Genomic DNA, 14819 nt, shown 5'->3' with positions numbered 1-14819 from the left:
TTGATAGAGATGTTCAAAATTATGAGGGGTTTTGGTAGAGTGGAAAGAGAGAAGCTGTTTCCAGTGGCAGGAAGGTCGGTAATCAGAAGATTTAACAGATTTAAGATAATTGGGAGAAAAGCCAGGGGGGAGATGAGGAGAATTTTTTTTTTTCAGTAAGTTGTTATGATCTGGAATGCACTGAAAGGGTGGTGGAAACAGATTCAATAATAACCTTCAAAAGGGAATTGGATAAATACTTGAAAAGGAAAAATTTGCAGGGCTATGGGGAAAGAGCAGGGGAGTGGGACTAATTGGATAGATCTTTCAAAGAGACGGCACAGGCACGATTTATCCCTTATCAATAATTTTATTTTCCTTACTTAACGAGCTATTTTTCCATTGAGCTAATGAGTGTAACTCCCTTACTTTGTTATCTTATCGATAGTTTCACTCCTGCTCCATATAATTGCTATTCACCAAGTGAAACCTTTAATTATAAGTCTGAATTTATTTCTGTATCATTGGTACCAATTAAAAAGGACGATGTTTGCCCAGATTTTTTCCTTTGCAGACCTAACTTTCTGAACCACCAGTGTGCACTGGTTTGTTTTTAATTAAGTTTACTGAAACGACTAAATTGACCATTGCTGCAGGGTCAGCCCTGGCCCAATAACCCAGTGGTACTTTACATTGACTAAAACTTCCCCACTTAACAGGCAAAGGCTAAAAATTAACATTTATAACAATATAAAGAGAAATCAATAGTAGTATAACATTAGTAGACTTCAGGACAGTCTGATTAACCCTTGCATTAATGCAGTGCTGGTTAATGGTGCAACTGGAGAAAGAGGGAAGGAAACTATTGTGGAAGCAAGGACATTCCTTCATTCAGTGCACCCCCTGACAGGCCAGTCAAGGTGTGGCACTATGGGTGTCTCTGCAGATGTCTGTCAATTAGTCCCTTCCCATAAATTGTGGAAGAAAGGCTCCATAAAAGGAGGTGGAGAAAAGGACAAGAGAGACTCCAGAGTGGAGGACAGATAGGCTCTGTTCTGTGTCAGACTAACACTGCTCCCACAGGTTTATAGGTCAGTTCATACCCACCCTGTACTCTCCTGGCCAGGCTGGATTTTATTTTATGTGTGACTGCTGTTACTGTGACTGTCACAGAAGGTTTCGTATTTTACTGTTCCCCTTCCATCAGATCGTGTCCGACATCTTGTTACAAACAGATCTGTCCTCCCGCCCTTCACACTTGATCACTGTGAAGCTTGTACCTTCTGCTCGCCCACTACTGCATCTTCAAAACATAACTCCATTGAAAGTAACCATCAATCGCTGTCTTTCTGTCCCTCCATAGTCGTTGCTTCCAGCTGTCTGTCTTGTTACTTCCTCTGACTCCTCCTTCCCACCAAACCTATGTTCATGATGATCTAGTTTCCTCTCAAATGGCTTTTCTGTGCAGTTGCTTCTCCATATCAGTGACCTCCTCCTAACATCACCTAACCCTATCCACACTTTTACTGATGGTCCACCCTTCACTCCTTGACTTCCTTCAGCTCACATCCCCGCAGTGCTCACATTCACCAGTCCTCTTACAACCCTCTCACGGTACAATATCTCAATCACTTCATCTTGATCTCCACCATCTTCAGCAGAGCACTGAAAATTCTGTCTTTGCTATTTCTTTGAAGACTCAATAATCTCTCCTAAAAGGTATGAAATAACCATGTCTTCAAACATCATCTCTCTTTAACAGTTGTATCAAACTCCCCGTGAGCAAGTAGCCTCATTGTGATTGGGGAATGCTATCCCTGGTGCACCATTTTATACTTAGCAAAGCAACAGCTGCAACTTAAGCCCCAATTTTAACTCGGGACAGGAATCGGGGGTGCAGGGGGCCAAAGCAGGTGGCCAATCATCTGCCCACACCCCCCCCCCCCCAAGCATAAGGCCAGGGGTGTTTTAGCTCCCAGGCCTCATTTACAGACCCCGACATTGATTCCCGCCTGAAGCCAGCCGGAATGCCATCAACGCTGGTGGATGGGAGTCAAAATTCGTGGTGGGTCAGGCCGCTGCCAGGGACCCACAGAAATGGTCCCCGGTGAGGATTTGGGGGGGAGGGGGATTGGAATGTCCACAATCAGGTTGGAGGGGAAGGGGAGACCAGTGCAGGGGAGACCCTGCTCCTCCAAGCTCACAAGGAATCTTTAAAAAGTTAGGAGAAAACTCACTTACCTGGGCCATCTTGGTGCCGTTCACCTTTGCTGTCAAGTTCGAGGCTGTGCGGGCCTTTATCGGGCTCACAGTTAAAATGGCGTGCACGTTCCGATGACATCAACGCAATGTCAACTTTGCCATTGAAATTAGGCTGCTGCTGCCCTGGAGCGGGCGGCCATTCCCTGCCTGAGTTCATGCAAGTTAAAATGGTGGGGGGGGGTGGGGGAAGGCATGGGGAATGTGGCCCTCACCCCCACCCCTGACCCTCCCCAACTCCTGCCACCTTAACCTCCCACCTGCACTGTTCCTGCTGGTCAGGGGAGGTTAAAATTCCCCCTCTAATCTCAGTTACCATTGCTGTGTGTATATTTATATATTTATATATATATAGATATAGCAGCCTACTTTGATAACATTTTTATTTCTTTCATTAGTTTTGTTAATCCCCTTCATAATCTGATAACTTAATTAGATCAACTCTAAACCTTGGCCTAGAATTTCCGCTCTGTTTTCAGCGTATTTTCAAGATATAAATCAGAGCAAATCATTTTTTTTGGCAGCAAAATGGCCCGGAAGCTGTTTCACTGATTTTCTGCCACAAAATAGACCCCCCCAAACTCCCTCGTGCTTTTTGGTCCACCCGTCCGAGAGAACTCGTTTACATATATATGATAGTGAGGGCCAGCGGCTTTTACATTGGCAGAGCGCTCGAGCTAAGTCATAAGGTGAAGCTGTTGCCAGCATCAGCTGAGACAGGCAGGCGGGAGGAGTTTGTGAGCCTGAAGAATCTGGAGAGTTTCAGAAGTGATTTCTGTGGCTGGGAACTAACTTTTTGCGGTGATTTTTTGGTGTTCTGCCTACACAACCTTGGATTTACTTCTGACAGGGTGAGACCACTGGGAGATTCCCCCCCTCCACAGGCACTCTTGGCCTCGTTATCTCCCCTGATCTCAAATGGACCTCCCACATCTGCTCTATCATTGAAGCTGTCTCCAAGACGCTCAGATTGCTCTTTTCCCTTCAACGACTCTCAAAAATCCATCCAAGACTTGAATACTGCCCCATTCCCGAGGAGCCTCGTCCAGCACCTCTGCCATACTCCTGCGTCAGATGCAAGAAAAGCTTGTCATCTGATAACTGAACCTTCTCTCACTCTCTGTTTCTTTATAGTATTATGGGCCAGTGCTGCTCTGAATTTGTACCTCTTCTAGACTCCAAATACACAATCTTACTCACTGTTCCTTCTCTCTACATTCTTGTGTTGAAGTCCAGTGATCACACCATCTCCTACTCTAATTCATTCTTTCCCAGGACCTCCAAACTGCGGAATTCCTCACCTCCCTCGATCTTCCCTTTCTCCTACAATCTGCTTGCTTAGTGTCACCTTATCACTACTTCCAACTTTATCTCATCCTCTCTCTTGCTCCTTTTACCTTAGTAATATCTTCCACTATGGCCCTTGACCCTGAACCTAGGTTTCTGGATTTTAGTGACTGGTTAGCAGTTCAGTGCTATGTAATATTGATTCAGCAACACCCTGTTCATTCTTGCACAGGTTAGTAATGGTCCAGCAATAGAGGAAGCTTGGTAGGATAGGCATAGCAGCTCAGTGCTCCCAAGTCAAGACGTTACACCCATCTACTTGTGCAATAGCATGACCTGTAACAATGGCACACTGTGATGTGCACCAGATGTTATTCGTTCCTTTCACATGTGCCCTACAATCTTTCTGAAGGCGAGCTGTGTATATACTGTGTAAGATGAGGCCAGGTTCAAATATATCAGCTGCTTCATTACTCCAGAAAGCAAGAGAACATCCAGAGTACCAGTTGCAGTCAAAGGCCATTTATTCCAACTGCTTCACCCTGCTTCTCTTACATAAAAAATGATCAACTCGTCTTGCTATTCCACATTGGTATTTTCAGAATTATCTGTGCAGCTACTGGCTATAAGAAACTGTACCCCCTGCATTATGACCCAGGTCAGTACCTCCTCTCCCTGCAGTCTCCTGGCTTTTCTTCCATGACTCGAGAGTCTTCCTTAAGTCAAAATGCCCAAGAGCGGAATCCACCTGCCCAACTTAGCAATGACCCTTACTGAGTTTGAATGAATAGAGTTGTCTCAGCAGCAGTAAGTACAAATGTTCACTAGAATGTTAAACTATCTTTCCTTGCCTGTAACACACTGGTTCAGACACCTGTCTGGATTTAAATCTACCTCTGCCAGCCCTGCTGTCCTCTGTTTCTAAAACCATGAGAGATACATTTAGCTCAACTGCAGCTTTTTCATTGCACTGAGGGAGTGCTGCATTGTCGGAGGGGCCATCTTTCTGATGAGACGTTAAACCGAGGCCCCGCCTGCCCTGTCAGGTGGACGTAGAAGATTTTCTGGTCCTTATCTCATTGCTGTTTGTGGGATCTTGCTGTGAACAGATTGGATGCTGCGTTTCCTACATTACAACAATGACTACACTTCAAAAGTACTTCATTGGCTGTAAAGCACTTTGGGAAGTCGTAAAAGGCGCCATATAAATGGGAGTTCTTTCTTTACTGTCTTTCTTTAACATACATTACACAAAGATCCCCCTGTAGAGGCATAGTCAGAAATCCTGAAATGTGACAAGGGCGTTTACACTAAAACACAAGTTTGATGTTGGTGCAAAGCACAACCACTGCACACCAGTACTGCAGTCCTAGTGTAACTGCTCCCTGATACAGGAGTTTGTGCGCATCTGACCTACCTCATAGGATGTGAAGCAGACATTGCCAAGCTGCAAAATGGAGGACAAGATGGCCCACACCGACATCAGTTGGTCCTCCAACAGCCCGATCCTCTCCAGGGAACGCAGCAAACTCAGGAAGTCTTCGTGCTCGTGCTTTCCGATGATCTCGCACGCTCCACCCTATCCAAAAAGCAGAGGCAGAGATCAGGGGTGCAGATACTGGGTCAGTTATGAATCACAGTGCAGAGTGCCCTGGCTGCCTTAGAACTCCTCAAGTGTTTATCATCATCCCAAGACACAAACATTTGAAAAATGACAGACAGGAAAAGACCTATTGGTCCATCCAGCCTGTCCCATATTGCTGTGATGTCACAGCACTTAGGGAGTTAAATTGGTTAACACCCAAAAACAGGCGTGGGAATCACGGTGGGCAATTATCCAGGTATTGAGATGCAGGCAACACGTAACAGTCGCGCTGCCTGCTAATTTACATGATTGCTCCACACAGCCAGCATTATCTGCACTGTGTCTGGCTGCACGCACCAGCAGGGGGCCCCGATTGCTGGAGTAGCTAGCACTACTTAAAGGCAGCCTGCACCTCTTAAAGGGGAGGTGCTCTGTGGCTGTAGGAAGTGGTGTGAAGTGATTCCTGGGCTGGAAGATATTGAGGAATGGCTGCACCTGCGAGAGAGCATGCACCAAGGTTCTCAGACGGTGCACTAGAGGCCTTGGTGGAAGAGGTGGACAGATGGAGGGCCATCCTATATCCGCAGGGGGGCAGGAGGCTCTCCAGACACATCCTCAAGAGGCAGTGGGAGGTTGTGGCGCACGAGGTCAATGCCAGGAGTATCAATCCACGCACATGAAGAAGTTCAATGATTTGACACGAGTGGTCAAGTTGAGTGCGTTCAACTGTCACATGGCATCTCCGACCAACTGCACTACTAGCCTCATCCACTGGTCCACGCACTACACCCCTCCATCACCCGCATACCAACAAACTCTTTCAGCCCTGCGAATCAGATGTTGCATCTCACCTTTACACATTATCACTCTTGCAAGCCGCACACCCAAAACTCACAGGTCACACACACACATTTCCAGCATTTTCTGTTTTTATTTCAGATTTCCAGCATCTGCAGCATTTTGCTTCTGATTTAGTGTTTAATTCACGGCCACTTCTCTTCCAGGAACGCCCACCTTGATAAAGAAAATAGGGGCAGGAGTAGGCCATTCGGCCCTTCGATATGATCATGGCTGATCCTCTATCTCAATACCATATTCCTGCTCTCTCCCCATGCCCCTTGATGTCTTCTGTGTCTAGAAATCTATCTTTCTCCTTCTTAAATATACTCAGTGACTTGGCCTCCACAGCCTTCTGTGGTAGAGAATTCCACAGGTTCACCACCCTCTGAATGAAGAAATTTCTCCTAATTTCAGTCCTAAATGTCCTACCCCGTATCCTGAGACTGTGACCCCTCGTTCTGGACCCCCCACCCACCAAGTCAGGGGAAACATCCTCCCTGCATCCAGTCTGTCTAGCTCTGTCAGAATTTTATACGTTTCAATGAGATCCCTTTTCATTCTTCTAAACTCGAGTGAATACAGGCCAAGTCGACCCAATCTCCCCTCATACGACAGTCCTGCCATCCCAGGAATCAGTCTGGTGAATCTTTGCTGCACTCCCTCTATGGCAAGTATATCCTTTCTTAGTAAGGAGACCAAAACTGCACACAATACTCCAGGTGTGGTCTCACCAAGGCCCTGTATAACTACAATAAGACATCCTTGCTCCTGTACTCAAATCCTCTTGCAATGAAGGCCAACATACCATTTGCCTTCCTAACTGCTTGCTGCACCTGCATGTTTGCTTTCAGTGACTGGTGTTCAAGGACACTCAGGTCCCTTTGTACATCACCATTTCCCAATCTATCACCATTTAAATAATATTCTGCCTTTCTGTTTTTCCTTCCGAAGTGGATAACTTCACATTTATCCACATTATACTGCATCTGCCATGTATTTGCCCACTCACTCAACTTGTCTAAATCGCCTTGAAGCCTCTTTGCATCCTCCTCACAACTCACGATCCCACCTAGTTTTGTGTTGTCAGCAAACTTGGAAATATTACATTTAGTTCCCTCATCCAAATCATTGATCTATATTGTGAATAGCTGGGGCCCAAGCACTGATCCCTGCGGTACCCCACTAGTCACTGCCTGCCACCTGGAAAAGACCCATTTATTCCTACTCTCTGTTTCCTGTCTGTTAACCAATTTTCAATCTATGCCAGTATATTCCCCCTAATCCCATGTGCTTTAATTTTGCACACTAACCTCTTATGTGGGACTTTATTGAAGGCCTTCTGAAAATCCAAATAAACCACATCCACTGGTTTTCCCTCATCTATTCCACCAGTTACATCCTCAAAAAACTCCAGTAGGTTTGTCAAACATGATTTCCCTTTCATAAATCCATGTTGACTTTGTCTAATCTCGTTGATATTTTCTAAGTGCCCTGTTATCACATCCTTTATAATAGACTCTAGCATTTTCCCTACTACTGATGTTAGGCTAACCAGTCTGTACTTCCCTGTTTTCTCTCCCTCCTTTTTTAAATAGTGGGGTTACATTTGCCACCCTCCAATCTGCAGGAACTGTTCCATAATCTATAGAATTTTGGAAGATGACAACTAATGCATCCACTATTTCCATGGCTACCTCTTTTAGTACTCTGGGATGCAGATTATCAGGCCCTGGGGATTTATCGGCTTTCAGTCCCATTAATTTCTCCAGCACTATTTTTAATAATTTCCTTTTAATTCCTCCTTCTCACTAGTCCCTTGGTTCCCTAGCATTTCTGGGAAGTTATTTGTGTCCTCTTCCATGAAGACAGAACCGAAGTATTTGTTTAATTGCTCTGTCATTTCCTTGTTCCCCATCCTTTCAGCATTCCGAAGGGACAGCTCCCTCCGCCACACCCTGGTACCCTCCTTGCCTTGCACCCTCATCTCTTTTGTCATTTAATCACTCCTGCCCCCCACCCTATCAGAGACCTTCCCTTTTGCTCTTTCCTCCCCCCCACCCTTCCTCCCCCCCCCCACCCCCTTCTCCTGGCTCTGTATTTGCTTAAAAACTATTAAATCTTCAACTCCTTCCAGTTGTGACGAAGGGTCATCGATCTGAAACGTTAACTCTGTTTCTTTCTTCACAGATGCTGCCTGACTTGCTGAGTATTTCCAGCATTTTCTGTTTTAGGTCACATACGCTGGCAGCTATTCAACCATGACAGCCATATCACCCAAACATCTTGCAGGACGCTCACCGACACTCCCCTCTTTCTTGCAGGAGAAGGTGGCGCACAACAACAGGCAGCAGGTAAGACCTGGGGGAGGACAGGCCAACACGTCCTCATTGGGCGGGCAGTCACATCGGCCGTGGCCACTGGTGGTGCTGGAGGGATCGATGACGAGGGTCTCTGCATACCTAATCCTCCTTCTCACTCCCCACTTCTCCCTCATCTCACAATATTTTCTGCCTCACGTGCTGCAGATGATGTCAGCATGTACGTCTTACTTTCTCCTCTCCCCTCACCACAACTCAACCCGTTTCCCTTTGTCATTTCAGATACCCAAGAACTGGAACTGGCTCCATCAGAGGAGGCAGAGGAAGATGACAGTGATGAAGATACACCATCACTCGATCTTACACTCGCAGCCACCAGCTCAGAGACTGACACTGCACGTCCTTTAGAGGCCAGGATAGAGGAGGGATCTGCACGTGGTGAGACACCGAGCACAAGAGTGCAGGAGCCGGGGCGGGGGGAACGGATACCACAGGCACCAGCTCGCCAGAGGGTGAGGTCACTCACTAGATCTGCTGCAGAGGGGTCAGATGAGGACTTCGATGGGCCAAGCTACAGGAGAACGCTGATGGGCGTACACCAACAAATGCTTGGGGCACTGGAAAACCGCCAGAAAGCCTGCACACAATGAGAAGGGGCATGGAGGAGTCCAGCTCCAACTTGGCACTGGGCTTTGCGCAGAGCTTGGAGCCCATCCTTTCCAACATGGAACGGGTGGTCACCTCCATCACCGCACCTGTGGAACCCACCCGATGTCGCAGCTTCTATTGCAGCACAAACATCCGCCATCCACGGTCCGACTGCTGCATTTGGAGCTCAGATTGCTGCTTTGGAACCTCGGACTGCTCATGCTCATGCTGCTGCTATCTGCATACATACAGCTTTGGGGACCACTGTGGGATGGGGCTTCCAGGGCTTCACAGCACTCCTGCAATCCGTTCTCCAGCTGATCACCAGGATTGCTGGGGCGCCGCCCCGGGTGAGTGGCAGCGGCGCCAAGGGAGACAAACCTGCTCTCCTCTCTCAGGATGACAGCATTCCTGCTCCCACCCCTGCCACTCCGCCAGTGCTCTTGCCGTTGCCTGTCAGCCAGTCAGGCCGGACTGCTGCAGCCCAGGCCGAGATGATGCAGTCTGCAACCGGGCCCTCCCAGCCCAGAGCTGCTCGAGATCCTCCTCAAAGGCCTTTCATTTCTGTGTTGAGCTGAGGGGGGAAGCAACGTGTAATCATAAGGAGGACGATTTGATGGTCATGTGGGAGCGGAAAGGTAAGGAGTGAGGGATGGTTGGTGAATGGGGAGGTGTCGTTGAAGTTACTGGTATCGCTTATTAATAATCTGATCACGCAGAGCCCTGGCAGACAGGGCCTGTCTACGTTGTCTCCCTGCCCCTTCCTCCACTTCCTTCTGCATTCCTCCTCCTCCACTTCCTCCTCTGTCTTTTCCTCTTCCTCCTCCGCCTCTATCTCCACTTCCTGCTGCACTTCCTCTTCCGTCTCGTCTGCGTCTCCCTCCATTTCCTCCTCCGTCTTTTCCTCTTTCTCCTCTTCCTCTGCCTCAGGCTCAGGTTTTTGCCGGATAGGCGGTAGCAAGGGCCGTTCCCTCATAACAGCGAGGTTGTGCAGCATGCAGCATACATCGACAAATCTTGATACCCACTCAGCTGAGTACTGCAGGGCTCCTTCAGAGCGGTCCAGGCAGCGGAAGCTTTGCTTGAGGACGCCTATGAAGTGCTTGATGATGTTCAGTGTGGTAGCATGGCTCTCACTGTAGGCCTGCTGTGCTCCGGACCGGAATCCTGAGCCACTTGATGAGGGGATAACCCTTGTCGTCCAGTAGCCAGCCTTTGACTTGCTGTGCTTGTTAAATGACCACTATATTAAATTGGGAAACTGTTGCTATGCTGACTGTTAATGAGAGGATGGGTCTTGAGAGTTCTGACTAAACTGATCAAGTGGGTCTTCGGTCATGAGGCCCACTGACCAAACTGATCAAGTGAGATTAGCACACAATTGAACATCTGGTTGCAGCCACGATAATTCAGGACATAAATAAGAGGGTTGGTGAGAGATCTGGGCAGTGCAGTCAAGAATGAGTCCTTGGTTTGGGCACCAAGTTGAGGCACCCAGGGCAAGGTGAGCCTGACCAGCACTTGAGTCTGGGTAACATAAACGGGAACCCTTAAGGTATTTACTCTGTGTGTGTTGTGCTAAAATTGTGTTTATCTAACTCGAGTTAGACAAATGAAAGTGATAACAGTTAACCCGACATTGTGTGTATGTGTCTGTAATTCCCGGAGTCACGAACATTATAACGTAGGGTAAAGGCACGTTCCTTTTTGCCTACAGATTTGACTCTGAGGTTAGACCAATATACAGAATGTCGGGCTTAAGTGGTAAGGGGAAGAGAAAGGGGCTATGAACAAATGTACCAATATTGTCTGTGAAAGGTAAATCCTAAGGAAGAATGGATGAAATCCATTTTGGTAGCGCCCAGTCCGCAGGACCGACGTTTGAGTGGTCAGAAAGTTCGGCCCGAAAAGAGAAATCCGAACGGGTGGTTTGGCTTTTGGCCATGGATCGTGAAATTACTAACGTACAAGGGGAGGATACCCAACAAGATGGGGAGATCAAACAGTTGAAGGAACAGTTGAGTAATCAGGAAACAGTGGTAGAAAGGTTGATGAAAGAGCTACAAAAGGTGGGGGAGGAGAAGTTATAAATGCAGGAAGACTTTAAGTGTGAAAAGCAGTTTCTACAGCGATCTCTGACTAATGCAAAGGATAAATTGCAGAAAAGAACACAGGAAAGAGATGAGTGGAAGCAGAAATGTGAGACAGTGGTACAGGGGTGTGAGAATATGAAAGCAGCTTATAGAGTTTTAAAACAGGAGCAAAGTGAGACTGCTTGTCACAATGAGTGTTAACAAGAAATAAATAGGCTGTAAACAGCGTTTAGTGCACAACGAGGGGTTGTCTGTCTAATGACCCCGGCCATAGAGCGGGCCGAGACAGAGGTACAAGGACCCAATGACGGGATCCAATGTGCCGAGAGTCGCCGTCCCCCATTTAACCCCTGTGGCCCTCAGGCGAGCCTGATGTTGCCGATAGTTCAATGGAGATATACCCCCGGTCAGAATGAGGGTGACGAACCAGTGCATGAAAGCACGGGCCAACTACAGGAGCTTGCTACAAAATTACAACCTATCGCCCAAACCCACCTTCTCATTGGCCGTGCAATTTGCCAGCATTCATGGCCTGGATGAGGAAGAAAATCGGAAAGTGTTGTTATTTACTCTCGATCCGGGGAAGCTGGGACAGGACCCGAATCTAGGTCGGGGGACCACCGCCAGCTTGAAGGCGGCGATCTTGAAAGCTGTCGGCGTGTCAGGAGGGAACCCCTTCCTGGAATGTTCCCAAACCCGACAAAAGCCAAGGGAACACCCGCAAGCTCTCGCCGATCGATTTTGGCCTTCCTATTTACGAGCCCAGGGAGGGGTGGGGGCCCGCCACCAACTACAGGATGGCCCTCTAAACCACTGGCTCCGGACACTGATCAGTCAGTGCCTTCCCTCGATCCAAGTCAAGGCACTTAATTGGTTTGACCCAGACAATGAGAATAACACCGAGGCAGAGGTCCTACAGAGATGGACCCTCCTCCATAATACCGACCGAGCGCCAGAACCCCAAGACTGGCAAACTGTTCGAGAATCGCCCAGGAGGAGAGACTGATCAGTCTCAGTTTCAGACCCCAAATAAACAATGGGGAGAAGAGGGGAAAACCCCCCTCCAAACTGTAGACAGGGCTGTGCTAGAATCGTGGGAGGAGAGGCCATTTCGTGAAGGAATGCTGGATACCAGTCCTCAAACAAAGATGAGCTGCAGGCCACACTGCTTCAACTGACGCACGCCCTGCAGAATCTCAAACCCAGCGGCCCTGTACACACTGTAACGGCAATGACAAGCCGATCCCCAGGGTCTGCCCCGCAATGAAATGGCTGCGCCCAGCCCGAGAATCTGACCCCCATCACCTGTGACGGGTGGGGTCACTCCTGGGTGAAATTAAAGGTCGCAGGGAGGGAGATTATTTGGTGGGCACCGGGGCCTCCCGGACAGTTTCCACGATGGCGACCCTCTTAACTCACCCCACTCATCGGGCGAATCTTATAATCACTCAGGGTTCACGGGCCAGGAAAGGACTGGGGCGGTAACCAAACCTTTAACAGTCGCAATCGGTCCAGTCCAAATGGATTGGACCTGTATATTAATGAGATGGGAGCGTGGGGTACTCGGGTCTGACTGGATGTTTCACCATCAGGCGATTATAGATTTTAAAAAGAATTGTGTTTGGGCGGGGGCAGGAGGTGCAGGGATGCTGGCATGACCATTCCCCCTGAATGGGGACTGGTGTGCGTGTTACACCCGTCCACTGTATACGAGCTGAGTGCTAATGCCCGAGACGTTGAGGGGAGTTGTTAAGAAACATCAGAACGTTTTTGCACATCGTAAGAATGACTGTGGGAGAATGACCGGGTGGAAGTTTGCATCGACGGACGCCAATGTCAAAGCCACAAAAGCAATATCCCTCCCCTGCGGCCGCTAATGTCCAGCGTGAGCCAATGGTTAATTCCCTGGTTGAACAAGGGGTTATACGCCCCCATCGCCACTGAGGTTAATTCCCCTATTTGACCAGTGAGGAAACCAGATGACTCATGGCGCATGACTATGGACTATCGCATTCTAAACCAGCATATCCCAGTGTGTCCGCCCACCGTGGCAGCGGTGACGGACCTTATTGCCAATATTCCCCCCGCCGCCACCACTTTTACTGTCTTGGATATCTCCAGTGGGTTTTGCTCAGTTCCCCTGAGAAACGAAGATCAGTATAAATTTGCTTTTACTCTCAAGGGACAACAGTAGACTTGGACCTGTCTCTCACAGGGATTCTACAATAGTCCCTCTATTTTTCACCAGGCGCAGGCACTCGAGGGATTCTCTCTGCCCTCTTCATTGGTGCAATATGTAGACGGCCTTCTACTGTTCACCGAAGGTGGGGAAGATCATGGGCAACTGCTGGGGGATCTCCTCCAGTTACTGCAGCAGGCGGGGTTAAAGGTCAATCCAAAGAAAGCCCAGATCGGACAGTCACAGCTCCAATTCCTGGGTCTTGCAATAAATCAAGGTGAAAGGGGCATAAACCGGGCCAAACGGGAGGCTGTTCAAGCCCTCCCTATTCCGGCGAATGTCTCTGCCCTCCGATTGTTTCTTGGTCTCATCGGTTACTGCAGGGAGTTTATTGAGGACTATGCAGCAACGGCAGCCCCTCTGTACTCCCTTTTAAGGAAAGATCAACAGTGGATCTGCGATCCCAGTTGCCAACGTGCTTGTGAGACCTTAAAGAACCGGGTTCAACAGGCCCTGGCTCTGGGCTCCATCCATCGGAATAGACCCCTTGTTCTCGAGGTAGCCGCCTCAGAACTAGGGCTCAGTGTTGTCCTAATTCAGCCCGTGCATGGTAAAGATCAACCCGTAGCATACGCGTCGCGGTTACTGAGTGAGGTCGAGCTCGGATCCTCGGCTTGCGAGTGTCACCTGCTGGCGGTCTTTTGGGCGGTCATGCATTTCACGGTGTTTACAGGGGAGAGTCCCATTCACTTACTCACACACCACACCCCTACTAAGTTATTACTGATCGGACGACTGCAGGTTGGCACTGTTAGCAGTGTTAGGCCGGCCCGGTGGACGTTCCTACTGTCCGGTCGATAGATAACTCTGCAACAGTTAACAGAGCCCAAACTGGCCCAAAATATGGCTTATCCAGGGACCCCGCATGAGTGCCGTGTGGAACACAATGGTTGTATTTACAGGGTCATGCTTACTGAGCCATGCTTGGATTGTAGGGATGTATATGTGGACGGATCCAGTTATGTCCACGGGGGGACCCGGTATACTGGATGCGGGATATGGGATGAGAAGCGTAAAGTGACGCTGGCCCTTAAATTGCCCACCCATTTTAGTGCACAACAGGCCAAATTGGCGACGGTGCCATACGTTGTCACCCACCCCCCCCCGAATTCCCCACTCCTTTTGTTATATGTGCTGATTCCATGTTCACCTGTAAATCTATGACAGAATACTTGAACCTTTGGCAACGATGGGGTTTTAAGTCGGCGGACGGCAAACCTTTGTCTGCGGCCCCCATTCTGAGGACCATTTATAACACTATCCAACAGTCCCCCACTAACTTCTTCGTTCGAAAGGTCAAGGCACATAGCAAGGCAAAGCCGCACTGGGAGGGCAACCAAAAGGCGAACGCACTAACTAAGCAGGGAGCGATGGAGGGAACGTCTCGGGACCCCCAACAATAGCGGGTGGCTCATCCGACGCTAAGGCTTCCCCCTCCCCAATAGACCTTTCAGTGGTGCAACGTGTGGATCCAGTTCTCAAAAATGTTATCCGAGCTAAACGAAGTGATGAGGAGATTCAAGGCAGAGAATGCTCTTCCATAATGATCAATGGGTCGTCCCGCACCATCG

General features: G+C 48.7%; 1 protein-coding gene across 1 annotated transcript in view; it reads right to left on the bottom strand.

Annotated features, from left to right (window-relative positions):
- LOC137341328 (unconventional myosin-XVB-like) overlaps positions 1–14819 on the bottom strand; it is a 372666-nt gene that overhangs the window by 274658 nt on the left and 83189 nt on the right. Inside the window, exon 11 of the mRNA XM_068004452.1 lies at positions 4943–5104. Coding sequence (XP_067860553.1) covers positions 4943–5104 — 162 coding nt within the window. The remainder of the gene's footprint in view (positions 1–4942; positions 5105–14819) is intronic.

Source organism: Heptranchias perlo, chromosome 23, assembly GCF_035084215.1.
Source record: "Heptranchias perlo isolate sHepPer1 chromosome 23, sHepPer1.hap1, whole genome shotgun sequence".
In the NCBI taxonomy this organism is placed as follows: domain Eukaryota; kingdom Metazoa; phylum Chordata; class Chondrichthyes; order Hexanchiformes; family Hexanchidae; genus Heptranchias; species Heptranchias perlo.
This window is presented reverse-complemented; position numbering and strand designations above follow the sequence as displayed.